Genomic DNA, 16,145 nt, shown 5'->3' on the forward strand with positions numbered 1-16,145 from the left:
AGGTCAGGCAACTTCCGAGGAGCAGGAGAGTCGACGTTTCGGGCATAAGCCCTTCATCATTTGCAAGGGCCCAATCAGAGCAGTTTCAGAATGGGTATGGTTGTGGCCTAGTGAAACCACCCCATCCCCACCAATCCCTATCCCCTTCTGCTACAGGAAGGTGTTCAGGTTTGTCAGCATTTGGGGCTACTGGTTACCAAATACGTACATGAAATGGTTTTTGCAACCAGCTGCCCCATGTCATACAGGAGACTTTCCAGTAACTGCAGATTCTGGCCGAGATCAGTGTTGGAGAAATCATTGCTCCGGATTGCAGTCTATGGAAGTTCACTGTGAGATTTCCATTTCATTCGGTATCACTCCCTACACCGATGCTCTCTGTTACAATGACTATATTGTGTGAACATTGTTTGTGTTCTTGTTGAATATTGTTTTAATGCTCCCTACCAAGTTTGTTGATTCCCTCTTTGCTCTTAGCTGGAGTGACCGGAGTCATACCAATGGAGATCTTTGACCAAACTGCAAGGCCTGCGGCCTACATGATCAATGGCTCTCTGCTCTGGATAAACCTTACTATTGTTGGCATGCTTTTCCCATTCATTGTTGTAAGTATCTCACACGCAGACTAAATTTAACTTCCCTTTGTTGTCCAGTGAACCTGTTCTGGATTCCTCCTTTTAATGCTTATAATAAATTTCCCCTGTTTAAAACAGATTCTTCTGCTTCCCTCGCTCCCTTCCTGAGATCTATGTTTAGAAGTCTCTGCTCTTCAATCAGCTGCTGGGTATTGGTAGATATTGGTGTCCAACTGATTTGCCGTTGATGCCAGCAGGGATTTGATTCAGCCCTCCTGGGCAGTTCTGTGACCTGTGGTCCAACCCCATGAAACCTGTGAGCGCACGGCAGCACTGATACAGGTCGTTCTGCTGTGTTACTGTTCAGAAAGCTACAACCCTTTAAAATGGGGTTGCATTCCAGATTAGATCAGCTTGCTGAACCAGAAAAGGGGTTCTGCGTGTCTCCAGGGATCTAAAATCAGGGGTAAACCATTTAAGACCAAGATGAGGAGGAGTTTCTTCACTTGGAGGTAGGTGAATCCTTGAAAGGGATTGTGGAATGCAGTCATTGAATTTAATCAAGACAGAGATTGACAGATTTCTAGATAGTGACGATATCATGGGAAACTGGGGTAGAGGTGCAGCCTTCATCTAGTTACACAGTGGAGCAGCCTCAAAGGGCTGCACTCCTATCCGCTATGTTCCTGTATCGCCTGGTTCTTTTACCCATTATATTTAATCTTCATCCTTTTGTTATTGACTCTCCTGCCAATTGAACCAGTTTGTTTTCCACCAGCAAACTGAAAACTCCTTCAGAACTTTGAATACCCCGATTAATTCCATCCTTTACCTTCTCTCGATGGTCCTTCTTAAATAAACACCTTCTTGGGGGAATAGCCAGTTTCTAATGCATTCCACATTGCAATGCCTTGACCAATAACGACCCTGACCAATCATGCAGTATGTTCTTCCCATGCAATATATTCCCTTTGAGATTTGGTCATTTTTGTGATTGTGTCCTGATCAATGCAAGACAGCATTCCCTATTTTCAGCAATAATCAGCTATTTCAGGAGCACCATCATTGAACTCAAAGTGCCCAGCTAATGTATTTCAATTTGAATTTGTGCCTCTATCATTAGCTGAGGTCTCCAGATTACCAGTCCATGCTGCAGTTTTCTATATTCAAGTTCATGACTGTGATAAAGGTTTATGAGGTATATTGTCATTGTAGAATCTAAATGTTCAAGTAGAGGTAAAGGAGATTCGTGGCTTTGATTCTGACAAGATGACCTATTTTTCAAAACAGAAATTAATTTGGACCAGTGACTAAATACAATATTTCCAAGAAAGTGTATGACTTAGGATAAGAGCCTAGTGAGATACCTGTGAAGTTAATTTACAAAGAGTTTACTTTGCTAAGTTACATGTCATTCCACAAAGTGATGAGGGGCCACTTATAGTTTTGTGTTCAGGAGTATCAGGTTTCAGTTCAGAAGGACAGTTCCATCCGGATGTTTTGGTTTAGAGAAAATCTAGGAATCTCTTGGTAGAAGTCTTCTGGCAGGCAGGCTAAGGAAAGGAATCTAGGTCCCCGGAACTGGAAAGAAGTCTTTAATTTAACAACTGTTAGGAGTCAGTTTACTAAAAAATTCAAGAGTTAAGTTTAGAGTGATACTTCACTAGGATTGAATATCTGTAAAGGATATTGCAGGGAAAACAGTTGAATCTTCATCTTTGTTCTGTACGTTAAGATCTTTCTAAACTGTTTTACGTATAAGGAAGTGTTTATTCCTTTAGTTAAAGAATACCTACAGCCTCTGTCAATATGATCAGTAACTCACCACCACAGAAACCAAACTGCAAAAATAAAACTTATGATCTATCAAGCTAGGTTTCTCTCTGGAAGCTAGCATCTAGTAGTACCATCAGCTGTGGTCATAATGTGACCTTTCCAAAGAATAATACAATGTTATTACATGGATCCGCAGCCTACAAAGGGCCCTATGATCTCACCTTTAGAACAAAGTTATGTGTAGTTTGAGGCTAATCACTCCACAACTGTGGAGCATGGTGAGGAGACATATCTCCATTCACTCCTGCACCCAGTGTCAGGGACTGAACCTGCACTGGTCGCTTTATTCAGTTCTACACTATGGTCAACGAGCTAACGAAACTTAACTGACCATCCCGAGAACTTTAAGGTATGTGCCCAGAAACCCAATGGGGAATTCAGAAGAAACTTCTTTACCAAAAGAGTGGTGAGAATGTGGAACTCACTAGCACAGGGAGTGAGTGGTTAAAGCAAGTACTATTGATACACTTAAGGGAATGTTTGACAAAAATATGAGGAATAAATTGGAAGATGATGGCTGATTTAAATAAGGAAAAATGGGAGGAGTTGCTTGTTCACACTGTGGATTGGTTGATCTGTAAGGCCAAATTCTTTGCTGTATATCGTATGTAAAATTGGAAGGGTCAGATATGTAGCTGGTTTAGAATGATTGTAGAGAAAGGAAAAGAAGAGAGAGGACAATATATGTGGAGGTTGAGGAATTAAACCTCAACATGGTCAGACAGTGAGGAGAGGCCTTTTATCTGATCAAATGGCCACTGACAGATCAGAAGCACCTGAACTTCAACCTAATTCTATTTACCAGCACTTAGCCCACAGCCGTGGATGTTACAACATGCCAAGTGTTCATCCAGCTAGTTTTGAAAGGATGAGAGGCAACTTGCCTCTCCCACCCTCCCTATTGAATCCCTACAGTACAGAAGCAGGTTATTTGCCCCGTCGGGTCTACACCCACCCTCCGAACAGCATTCATCCCATTCACACTCCCCCCTACCTAAGCCCTGTAACCCTACATTTCCCATGGCTAACCCACCTAACCTGCACATCTTTGGGCTGCGGGAGGAAACCGGAGCACCCCAAGGAAACCCACGCAGACACGGGGAGAATGTGCAAACTCCACACAGACGATATTCTGAGGGTGAAATCGAACCCAGGTCCCTGGTGCTGCGGGGCAGCCGTGCTAACCACTGAGCCATTGTGCCGCCCCTGGGTAACAATGATTTTGCTCACATCCCTTCAAACCTCCTGCCCCTCACCTTGAACCCATGTCCCCTCACGATTGACCCTTCAACTCAGATGCTCCTTGTCCACTCTGTCCATGCCCCCCATTACATTGTACACTTCCATCAGATAATAATATAAAGCAAAGCAGTAATGACATGAAAAAAAAGTCTGAAAATGGTTTTGGAGAAAGTGTGAAAGGCAGGAACAGAATCATTGCTACATTCCAAGCGTGTTCCATTTGTACTCACTCTGCTGTTCCCTCTTTCAGGAAGGACTGGGCAGTTTCTGTTACGTCCCATTTCTTTCCATCAGCTTCCTCGCTGCTTTGTTCATTGGATTCTTTCTGCCAGAAACGAAAGGAAAGACTCTTCTGGAAATTTCTCAGGAGTTTCACAAATGCAATTTCAAGACTCAGCTGGAACAGACCGAAACAAAGTTGTGAAAGGATTGATAAACCCGTTCTCAAAGCTTGTTTGTTTCTGTGGCATCATACGTTTGCTTTTTTCTGATGACAGGTCTTGGATTTCTCTTTATTTAGTGACTGGTTGCCGACGTTCAGAACTTAAGGGAAGTGTAGTTTATGTCGGCTGTCTGTAGAAGGTGGCACTGGATAAGGCATTGGATAAAAAAATAGGAAATGATGAATTCCTATTGATGATGCCTTCTGCCGGGTGGGATTTATGGGAAAATAGCACCTGCCAGTGTGTCGCTGCTCCATTTGGGAATTTCTCTCCATCTGCGTGCTCTTCTAATCTCTCCCTCTCTTCCTGTCTCTCCCTCTCTTCCTGTCTCTCTCTGTCTCCTTAAATAGCTATGGGGTGGCCTTTCAATCACATCTATATGCCCATTATCATCAAATCCCAGCACAGCCAGCAGGAAGCTGATAATGTGCATCTGAAATCATAGAATCTATACAGTGTGGAAACAGGCCATTCGGCCCAACGAGTCCACACCGACTCTCCATTGCCCTACCCAATTACTCTACATTTAATTATCTAATTTGCAAGGAATTAGGTGATGCGGGGAGAGTGCGGGTAAGTGGCGTTGAAATGCCTGTCAGTCATGATTGAACGGCAGAGCGGACTTGATGGGCCAGATGGCCTTACTTCCACTCCTATTTCTTATGGCCTTATCTACCCTTTACTAACGCACCTAACCTCCACATCCCTGATGGGCACTATGGACAATTTAGCATGGCCAATTCACCTGACCTGCACATCTTTGGACCATGGGAGGAAACTGGAGCATCCAGAGGAAACCCACGGGGAGAATGTGCAAACTCCACACAGGCTGAGGTTGGAATTGAACCCAGGTCTCTGTCGCTGTGAGGCAGCAGTGCTAACCGCTGAGCCACCAGGCCGTCCTCAGTAGCTACATGGGCTCTTTGGGGGAGCTGGGGGCTGGGGGGTCCCAATGGAGGGTTGAGGGGTCTCCTCTTCCTTCTTTTCACTCTGGGACATGCTGATTAGAATCATCACTGTCAGCACAGACTTATAATGGTTGGGCATTTCTCATACTGAACCTGCTTATTTCCCTTTCGTGTAACAAAGTGTTCAGGAGCAAAAGTTATTAACTCAGATTGTAGATATCTACTGAAGTTTCAACCATGAGGTTTACAACCACCTTGGAGGCTCACAACTGTGACATTTCAATAACTTTATCAGAGAAAGCAAAAGAGGTTTCTAAAATCATGAGGAGCAGAGGTGAGTGACCAGGATCTTTTCCCTAGGGTGGGGGATTTCAAAACTAGGGGGCAACTTTTTTAAGGTGAGAGGAGAAAGATTTAAAAAGGACAAGGGGAAGCTTTTTAACACAGATAATGATTTGTCTGTGGAATGAACTGCCAAAGGAAGTGGTGGCTGCAGTAAAGTTAGAACATTTAAAAGATGTCTGGATGGTTATATGAACAGGAAATGTTTGGAAGGATATGGGCCAAATGGACTGGTTTAGTTTGGGAATATGGCCACCGAGTTGGACCAAAGGGTCTGTTTCCGTGTCGTTATGAATCTACAGAACATCCCATAATTTCTTAATGACTCAAATAGTATAATGGTTCAAATTTCGAGGATTCTTAAGAAAATATATTTTTTCTTTACAGTCAAAACAGCAAATTTCAAGAATTGAATGAGAAAATAAAACCATTGGACTCGATGCACACTGTACATCACTTGGACAATTTGGTGACACGCGCACATCACATGTCATGATTCCAGCCAATGTTATTACTGCACAGGTCAGATCCCAGACAGGTTCCTGGATTGACAGATCATATTTTGATTTGTGTTGGTTTTAAGAAAGTGATCTCTTGCTGAAACACAATGCTGCAGATTTTCCTTTAACAGTAAAACTGAAGTCTATTAACAAAAGAAATGAAGATAAAAAAGAATGAACTAAGCCATATCCTTACAACAACAAAAACAAAGATTTTAAACTCACGATAAAAGCATTAAGCCCAATCTCAAAACACTCATAGATTGAAAATCAAAATAGCTTTTGTGCAGTACCCAAATGCACCCCTGGTACACAACCTGAAACCCCACAAACAATACTCACACCAGAGTCCCTGGATCTTCCTCGGAGACATCTTGTAGTGATTGCATCGAGATCAGCCAGATGGCCCTCACAGAATCTGAGTTCCCTGACTGGGGCTGTTAATCTGGTTCAATCAGAGAGCCCTGGCTGACAAATCAAAACAGGAGTGTCAGAGGTTCTGCTCACTCAGAGCTGGCCCTGAAGGAGCTGGGTCAGTGTCAAGGACTCTTCATAAAGGGGCACTTGGGGGCAGGATACTGGCCTCTGTGAAGATTGAGAGTCATACAGTCATTGAGATGTACAGCACAGAAACAGACCCTTCGGTCCAACTCATCCATGCCAACTAGACATCCCAACCTAATCTAATCCCATTTACCAGCACCGTGTCCATATCCCTCCAAACCCTTCCTATTCATATACCCATCCAGATGCCTTTTAAATGCTGTAATTGTACCAGCCTCCACTACTTCCTCTGACAGCTCTTCCATACTCATACCATCCTCTGTGTGAAAAGGTTGCCCTTAGGTCTCTTTTATAAATTTCCCCTCTCACTCTAAACCTATGCCCTCTAATTCTGGATTCCCTCACCCCAGGGAAAAGTCTGTTTATCCTATCCATGTCCCTCATGACTTTATATACCTCTATAAGGTCACCCCTCAGCCTCCAACGCTCCAGGAAAAACAGCCTCTCCCTATGGCTCAAATCCTCCAACCCTGGCAACATCCTTGTATATCTTTTCTGAACCCATTCAAGTTTCACAACATCTTTCCGATAGGAAGGAGACCAGAATTGCATGCAATCTTCCAACAGTGGCCTAACCCAACACCTGTACTCAATAGTCTGACCAATAAAGGAAAGCATACCAAATGCCTTCTTCACTATCCTATCTACCTGCAACTCTATTTTCAAGGAGCTATGAACTTTCACTCCAAGGTGTCTTTGTTCAGCAACACTCCCTACCACCTTACCATTAAGTGTATAAGCCCTGCTCTGATTTATTTTCCCGAAATGCAGCCCCTCGCATTTATCTGAATTAAACTCCATCTGACATTCCTCAGCCCATTGGCCCATCTGATCAAGACCCTGTTGTAATCTGAGGTAACCCTCTTTGCTGTCCACTACACCTCCAATGTTGGTGTCATCTGCAAATCTACTAACTGTACCTCTTATGCTCGCATCCAAATCATTTATGTAAATGATAAAAGTAGTGGACCCAGCACCGATCCTTTGGCACTCCACTGGTCACAGGCCTCCAGTCTGAAAAACAACCTCCACCACCACCCTCTGTCTTCTACCTTTGAGCCACTTCTATATCTAAATGGCTAATTCTCCCTGTATTCCATGAGATCTAACCTTGCTAACCAGTGTCCCATGGGGAACCTTGTCAAATGCCTTACTGAAGTCCATATAGATCACATCTACTGCTCTGCCCTCATCAATCCTCTTTGTTACTTTTTCAGAAACCTCAATCAAGTTTGTGAGACATGATTTCCCATGCACAAAGCCATGTGGACTATCCCTAATCAGTCCTTGCCTTTCCAAATACACGTATGTCCTATCTCTCAGGACTTCCTCCAACAACTTGCCCACCACTGACTTTAGGCTCACTGGTCTATAGTTCCCTGGCTTGTCCTTACCACCCTTCTTAAACAGTGGCACCACGTTAGCCAACCTCCAGTCTTCTGGCACTTCACCTGTGACTATTGATGAAACAAATATCTCAGCAAGAGGCCCAGCAATCACTTCTCTAGCTTCCCACAGAGTTCTAGGGTACACCTGATTAGGTCCTGGGGACTTATTCATTTTTATGCGTTTCAAGACATCCAGCACTTCCTCCTCTGTAATATGGACATTTTTTCAAGATGTCACCATCTATTTCCCTACAGTCTACATCTTCCATATCCTTTTCCACAGTAAATACTGATGCAAAATACTCGTTTAGTATCTCCCCCATCTCCTTCGGCTCCACACAAAGGCCACCTTGCTGATATTTGAGGGGCCCTATTTTCTCCCTCATTACCCTTTTGTCCTTAATGTATTTATTAAACCCTTTAGATTCTCCTTAACCCTGTTTGCCAAAACTATCTCATGTCCCCGTTTTGCCTTCCTGATTTCTCTCTTAAGTATACTCCTACTGCCTTTATACTCTTCTTAGGATTCACTCGATCTATCCTGTCTATACCTGACATAAGCTTCCTTCGTTTTCTTAACCAAACCCTCAATTTCTTTAGTCATCCAGCATTCCCTATACCTACCAGCCTTCCCTTTCACCCTGGCAGCAATATACTTTCTCTTGATTCTTGTTATCTCATTTCTGAAGGCTTCCCATTTCCCAGCCGTCCCTTTACCTGTGAACATCTGCCTCCAATCAGCTTTTGAAAGTTCTTGCCTAATACCATCAAAATTGGCCTTTCTCCAAATTAGAACTTCAACTTTTAGTTCCATCATTGCTTTAAAACTAATAGAATTATGGTCGCTGGCCCCAAAGTGCTCCCCCACTCACACCTCAGTCACCTGCCCTGCCTTATTTTCCAAGAGTAGGTCAAGTTTTGCACCTTCTCTAGTAGGTACATCCACAGACTGAATCAGAAAATTGTCTTGTACACACTTAACAAATTCCTCTCCATCTAAACCCTTAACACTATGGCAGTCCCAGTCTATATTTGGAAAGTTAAAATCCCCTACCATAACCACCCTATTATTCTTACAGTTAACTGAACTTTCCTTACAAATTTGTTTCTCACTTTCCCGTTGACTATTGGGGTGTCTGTAATACAGTCCAAATAACGTGACCATCTCTTTCTTACTTCTCAGCTCTACCCAAATAACTTCCCTGGATGTATTTCTGGGAATATCCTCCCTCAGCACAGCTGCAATGCTATCCCTTATCGAAAATGCCACTCCCCCTCCTCTCTTGCCTCCCTTTCTGTCTTTCCTGTAGCATTTGTATCCTGGAACATTAAGCTGCCAGTCCTGTCCAGCCCTGAGCCATGTTTCTGTAATTGCTATGATATCCCAGTCCCAAGTTCCTAATCATGCCCTGAGTTCATCTCCCTTTCCTGTTAAGCCTCTTGCATTGAAATAAATGCAGTTTAATTTACCTTGTTCTCTGCTTTGTCCCTGCCTGCCCTGTTTGACTCGCTTCTATTCTCAGCTGTACCAGTCTCAGATTGATCTCTTTCCTCACTATCACCCCCTACATTTTCCAAAGCAGCATACTTGTTTGAAATGGGGATAGCCACAGAAGACTCCTCTACTACCTGCCTCCCTCTCCTACCTTCCTTGGAGTTAACCCATCTTCCTGAATGTATCTGTAGTTTTTCTCCCTTCCTATAACTACCATCCGTCACATCCTCTTGCTCTTGTCAATTCCTCATCGCCTCTACCCCTCCAATCAATCCATTCGATCTGAGAGGATTCATAACCAACAACATTAATTGCAGATATAATCCTCAGTCACCCTTAAACTCTCCCCAATCTCCCACATCCGACAAGACGAGCATATCACTCTATTAAAGGCCATTTTCCTTCTTCCAATCTACAGGCCCAGAAAATAGCACCATCTTATTGCTCTACAAAACACAGCTCCAGGCTAACTACTTTGGCATATCTGTGGAATTTTCTGTCATTGAGTAGGAGATTGACAGCTTGATAGATTTCCGGATATTGGAGATATCAAGGAATATAGAGTCATAGACTCATAGAGATGTACAGCACGGAAACAGACCCTTTGGTCCAACTCGTCCATGCCGACCAGATAGCCCAACCTAATCTAGTCCCACTTGCCAGCACCCAGCCCATATCGCTCCAAACCCTTCCTATTCATAAACCAATCCAAATGCCTTTTAAATGCTGTAATCATCTCAGCCTCCATCACTTCCTCTGACACCTCATTCCATACATATAGCATCCTCTGCGTGAAACATTTGTCTCTCAGGTCTCTTTTATATCTTTCCCCTCTCACCCTAAACCTATGCCCTCTAGTTCTGGACTCTCCCACCCCAGGGAAAAGACTTTGTCTATTTACCTATCCATGCCCCTCATGATTTTATAAACCTCTATAAGGTCACCCCCTCAGTCTTCAACGCTCCAGGAAAAACAGCCCCAACCTATTCAGCTTCTCCCTAAAGCTCAAATCCTCCAACCCTGGCAACATCCTTGTAAGAATTCTCTGAACCATTTCAAGTTTCACAACATTCTTCTGATAGGATGCAATATTCCAAAAGTGGCCAAACCAACGTCCTGTACAGCTGCAACATGACCTCCTGAATGGTGTGTGAAAATTGTGGTAGGGGTAAGCAATGATCTAGTTGAATATTGGAGCTGACTCAAAGGATGAATGGCCAAATCATGCCCCTACAATATTTCCTATGTTCCTATCTGGGTTCTTTGAATTTTTGATCAACTTGAGAGTGCACCCTTCTCCGCCTGTGCCAGGATATTCAACAGCGTCACTCTCCTTATGCGTGAGAGACTTGCAGCTCCACAAGAGATATCACTCGAGTGTTATCTGAACCCTTACAATGTCGTAGACTCAAAGAACCCACCAACAGGCCCTTCAGCCCATCTCATCCATGTTGAATAAAATGTCCCCACTGAATCATCCTTGCAGCTCTAGTTATGGTTGTTCATTAGCCAAATGCAGGTTGAGTATCTCCACCATTGACAGGGTAGTTGACAAATTCCTACAAGATGTGGTAGAAAATTTGGTGCAAATTAAAAGATAATTCAAATTTGAACTTGCTCCCCCATGTTGACATTTAACTGCATTGAGTTGTGGTAAATGAAGCATCTTATTAAAGACCTTTGTGAGGCATTTTCAGTAATGTGTAAAGAACTTTCACACTTTAGAGACTGTAAGCCATTTATAAGCTTTAAAATCTCTGGTTCCTGGGATCTTCAGCCCTTTCTGTCTCCAATTGTCAATCTCCATTGGTTTATGTTTGATTAAAAGACAGAAAGTTTAATTTTTAAATCTGTACAGCTCTGCACAATTGACAACATTCTCGTTTCTTTGCCGCCACAATTTCCCAGTTTCACCGCCCCCTGCTGCCCGCAGGGGCTCAGTGCATGGGGGGGGTGTGGGAAACGGGAGTAATTATCGCCGCCTGCTGTCCGGAGGAGCTCAGTGTAGTGGGTGAAGAGGGTAATTACCGCCCCCTGCTGCCCGGAGGGGCTCAGTGCCGGGGGGAAGAGGGAGTAATTATCGCCGCCTGCTGCCCGGAGGAGCTCAGTGCAGTGGGCGATAGGGGTAGTCAGCGCCGCCTGCTGCGCGGAGGAGCTCAGTGCAGTGGGTGATAGGGGTAGTCAGCGCCCCCTGCTATCCGGAGGGGCTCAGTGCAGTGGGGGATAGGCGTAGTCACTGCCCCCTGCTGCCCGGAGGGGCTCAGTGCAGTGGGGGATAGGCGTAGTCACTGACCCCTGCTGCCCGGAGGGGCTCAGTGCTGTGGGGGATAGGCGTAGTCACTGCCTCCTGCTGCCCGCAGGGGCTCAGTGCCGGGGGGAACGGGAGGAGTTATCGCCGCCTGCTGCCCGGAGGAGTTCAGTGCAGTGGGTGAAGAGGGTTATTACCGCCCCCTGCTGCCCGGAGGGGCTCAGTGCAGTGGGTGATAGGGGTAGTCAGCGCCCCCTGCTGCCCGGAGGGGCTCAGTGCAGTGGGGGATAGGCGTAGTCACTGCCCCCTGCTGCCCGGAGGGGCTCAGTGCAGTGGGGGATAGGCGTAGTCACTGCCCCCTGCTGCCCGGAGGAGTTCAGTGCAGTGGGTGAAGAGGGTTATTACCGCCCCCTGCTGCTCGGAGGGGCTCAGTGCAGTGGGTGAAGAGGGTTATTACCGCCCCCTGCTGCCCGGAGGGGCTCAGTGCAGTGGGTGAAGAGGGTTATTACCGCCCCCTGCTGCCCGGAGGACTGAGCTAGCGCCAGGCCGGCGACAGGACTGCACCATCGCCGGCGGGGGGTGCGGAACCGGTTAATGTGGAGAGGGAGGAGGGTGGGGCTGTTAGTAATCACTGGGAGTGTTCTCTGGTTTGCTGATGATGGAGCTGGAGCTGGAGGAGCAGCAGCAGGTAGGGAGAGAGTGGGGACCGAGCCGGGGAGGGGGGAGCCATCTCTCCCCCACCCCTCCGTCAAGGTGCAGAGGGTCGTTCCGGGGTATTCCGCCGGGCGCGATGGGGAGGGGGAGGGGTGTGATTTGGGGGAAGGGTGTGAGGGGGGAGGGGTGTGATGTGGGGGGAGGGGTGTGTGAGGGGGAGGGGTATGAGGTGGGGGAGGGGTATGAGGTGGGGGAGGGGTATGAGGTGGGGGAGGGGTGTGAGGGGGAGGAGTGTGAGGGGGAGGGGTGTGAGAGGGGAGGGGTGTGAGGTGGGGGAGGGGTGTGAGGGGGAGGGGTGTGAGGGGGAGGAGTGTGAGGGGGAGGGGTGTGAGAGGGGAGGGGTATGAGGTGGGGGAGGGGTGTGAGGGGGAGGGGTGTGAGAGGGGAGGGGTGTGAGGTGGGGGAGGGGTGTGAGGGGGGAGGGAGAATGAGGGTGATGGAGGAGGAGGGGGTAGAGTTCCAGATCGCCGCCACCCTCTGGGTGAAGAGGTTTTCTTCCTCCCTCCCTCACATCCCTCTGTAAACCTCCTGCCCCTTCCCTTCCATCCTCACCCCCTGGTCATTGATCCCTCCATCAAGGGGGAAAAAACCTCCTTCCTCCCTTCCCCTCAGAATTTTATACATCTCAATCATGTTGCCTCTCAAGGGAACAATCCTAGTCTGTCCAATCTCTCAAGGAGAAAGTGAGGACTGCAGATGCTGGAGATCAGAGCTGAAAATGTGTTGCTGGAAAAGCGCAGCAGGTCAGGCAGCATCCAAGGAGCAGGAGAATCAACATTTCGGGCATAAGCCAATCTCTCTCCATGATTGAAACTCACCAGCCCAGGCACCATCCTGGTAAATCTCTCTGTACCCTCTCCAGTGCAGTCACCTCCCTGCTCTTAAACACTATGACCTGGCCAATAAAAGCAAGTATCCCTTATGACTTCTTCACCACTTTATCTCCTTGTCCTATTACCTTCGGACACTGGTGGACATATACACCAAGGTTCATCGCATTCCTAGTGCTTTCCAGGGACCTACCCATTTGTCATGTCTATCTTTAGCTTTTTAGCTCAGTTGGCTGGAAGGCTGACTTGTGAATACAGTGTGGGAATTGAACCCACATTGAACTCTGAGTAAAGTTCCCTACTCCTTAACTTCACATGAGACATGGTGACCATCAGGTTAAACCATCACAAACTATATCTAACGTCAAAGCAACCCTAGAGTCCTCTGGAACTCTGACAACTTGACTTTTACTTTTGCCCTGGACAAAGGAACTGAGAGTATTGTTGCTAAGTTTGTAGATGACACAAATACATGTGCAGGGATGGGTAGTGTTGAGGAAACAGGGAGGGTGCTGAAGGACGTTGACAGGCTGGGAGAGTGGGCAAAGAAGGGACAGATAGAAATGCAATGTTAGCGTTCGTTTCAAGAGTGCTATAATACAAGAGTAGGGATGTGTTACTGGGTCTGCATAAGTCTCTGGTTAGACAGCATTTGGAACATTGTGAGCAGTTTTGTCCCCTATATCTATGGAAGAATATGCTGGCCTTGGAGGGGGTCCAGAGAAGGTTTACAAAGACGATTCTGTGGATGAAAGGCTTGTCATGTGAGGAGCGGTTGAGGACTTTGGTTCTGTATGCGATGGAGTTTAGAAGGATGGGAGGGAATCTGGTTGAAACGTACAGAATCCTGTTAGGCCTGGATATGAAGAAGATGTTTCCACTAGTAGGAGAGACAAGGGCACAGCCTCAGAGTATTCTATTGTTACTAAGGTTGGTGGCTATTGTGTGAACAATGCATCTAGCTTTCTGACTCTGAGACGTGAACTTGATAGTACTGAGATCTCACTGAGAGTAGGAATCTCTGGATTCCACCTGGTGCCACATACCAGTGATAATAGGGATAGGAGAACAGGACAGATGGAATGCATGGCTGAGGGGTGAATGCAGGGAGCAGGAATTCAGATTTTTCGATCATGGAGATCTCTCTTCTGGCATAAATGACCTGAATGAGAAGGAAGGGTTGCATCTGAACTGGAGGGGGAGCCATATCCTGGGAGGGAAGATTTGCAAGAGCTGCTCAGGAGGGTTTAGACTTGTCTGGCGTGAAGTGGTGGGACCCTAAAAGGTAGTGAGGCAAGAGAGAAGATTGAGGCTGGTACAGAAGTTAGAGAGCAGGTTAAATAGACAAGGCAGGCAAGAGCATGGCAGAGAACGAAGGAAGACTGATAATTAAACTGCATCAATTTTAATGCTAGGGGCCTGACAGGTAAGGCAGATGAACTCAGTGGAAGGAGGGGAACATGGGACTGGGATATCATGGCTATTACAGAAACACAGCTGAGGGAGGGACAGAACCAGCAATCCAATGTTCTGGGGTACAGATACCACAGGGAGGATAGAAAGGAGGGGGAGTGGAGTTTTTGATTAGGGAAAACATTACATCAGTACTTAGATAGGATATTCCTGGGTAATTATCCAGTGAAGCTACATGGGTGGAACTGAGAAATAAGAAGGGGGGGGGGGGGGGTGGCGGTGATCACTTTGGAATTGTCCTATAATTCCTCCCCCAAATAATCAGCAGAAAAATGAACAGCAAATATGTAGGGAGATTGCAGATAGCTGTGAGAATAATAGGGTTATAATAGTAGGGGATTTTAACTTTTCAAACATTGACTGGGGCTGCTTGGAAGAGGAGGAATTTGTTAAGTGTGTTCGAGAAAATTTTCTCAGTCTGTAGATGACCCTACTAGAGAAGGGGCAAAACTCAGACTCCTCTTGGGAACTAAAGCAGGGCAAGTAACTGAGGTGTTCGTGGAGAAGCACATTGGCACCACTGACCGTAATTATATTAGATTTGAAATAGTTACGGAAAAGGACAGGCCTGGTCCACAAGTTAAAGTTCCAAATTGGGGCAAGGCCAATTTTGATGGTATTGGATAGGAACTTTCAAAAATTGAGTGGGGGTGGAGTGGGGGGGGGGGGGGGGGGGTGGTGGTGGTGGGCGTGTGCTGTTTGCAGGTAAAGGGACGTCTGGCAAATGGGAGGCTTTCAAGAGTGGGCTAACGAGAGTTCAGTCAATGCATGTTTCTGTTAGTGTGAAGGGCAAGGCTAGCAGGAGTAGGGAAATCTGAATGACTAGAGATATTGAGGCTCTGATTAAGAAAAAGACTGAGGTAAATGGCAATTATCCATGGCTGGAATCAAGTGATACCTTTGAGGAGTAAAGGTATTGTAGATGTACTCTTAAGAGGGAAATCAGGAGGGCATAAAGGGTTCATGAGATAGCTTTGGTAGATAAGGTTAAGGAGAATCTAAAGAGATTCTACAAGTGTATTCAGGGCAAAAGTGTAACTGGAAAGGGAATAGGGCCTCTTAAAGATCAACAGACACTGGTGATGTGTCAGAAGACGAGGGTGGCTAATGTTGTGCCATTATTTAAGAAAGGCTGGAAGGAAATGCCAGGAAATTACATACTGGTCAGCCAGATGTCAGGTGTGGGTAAGTTGTTGGAGGGGATTCTGAGAACTAGGATTGACGTGCATTGGAATGGCAAGGACTGATTTAGGATAGTCAACATGGCTTTGTGTGTGGGAAATCCTGTCTTAAAAACTTGATTGAGTTTTTTGAAGAGGTGACCAAGAAGGTGGATGAAGACAGAACGGTACACGCTGTCTACATGGACTTTAGTAAGACATTTGACAAGGTTCTGCACAGTGAACTGGCTAGTAAGGTTAGATCACATGGGAATAAAGGATGATCTAGCCAATTGGACACAAAATTGGCTTGGCAGTAGGAGACAGAGGGTGGTGGTAGAGGATTGTTGTTCAGACTGGGGCCTGTGACCAGTGATGTGTCGCAAGGATCACTGCTGGATCCACTGATTCTCATCCAAATCATTTA

General features: G+C 46.0%; 2 protein-coding genes across 2 annotated transcripts in view; both read left to right on the forward strand.

The window, feature by feature from the left end:
- The window catches only part of LOC132827473 (solute carrier family 2, facilitated glucose transporter member 11-like), a 59,652-nt gene extending 55,575 nt beyond the window's left edge, over positions 1-4,077 (forward strand). Inside the window, exons 14-15 of the mRNA XM_060844161.1 lie at positions 478-605; positions 3,904-4,077. Coding sequence (XP_060700144.1) covers positions 478-605; positions 3,904-4,077 — 302 coding nt within the window. The remainder of the gene's footprint in view (positions 1-477; positions 606-3,903) is intronic.
- An 8,111-nt stretch (positions 4,078-12,188) lies between these two features.
- LOC132827386 (solute carrier family 2, facilitated glucose transporter member 11-like) overlaps positions 12,189-16,145 on the forward strand; it is a 90,245-nt gene continuing 86,288 nt past the window's right edge. Inside the window, exon 1 of the mRNA XM_060844049.1 lies at positions 12,189-12,229. Coding sequence (XP_060700032.1) covers positions 12,197-12,229 — 33 coding nt within the window. The 5' untranslated portion in view covers positions 12,189-12,196. The remainder of the gene's footprint in view (positions 12,230-16,145) is intronic.

Source organism: Hemiscyllium ocellatum, chromosome 24, assembly GCF_020745735.1.
Source record: "Hemiscyllium ocellatum isolate sHemOce1 chromosome 24, sHemOce1.pat.X.cur, whole genome shotgun sequence".
In the NCBI taxonomy this organism is placed as follows: Eukaryota; Metazoa; Chordata; class Chondrichthyes; order Orectolobiformes; family Hemiscylliidae; genus Hemiscyllium; species Hemiscyllium ocellatum.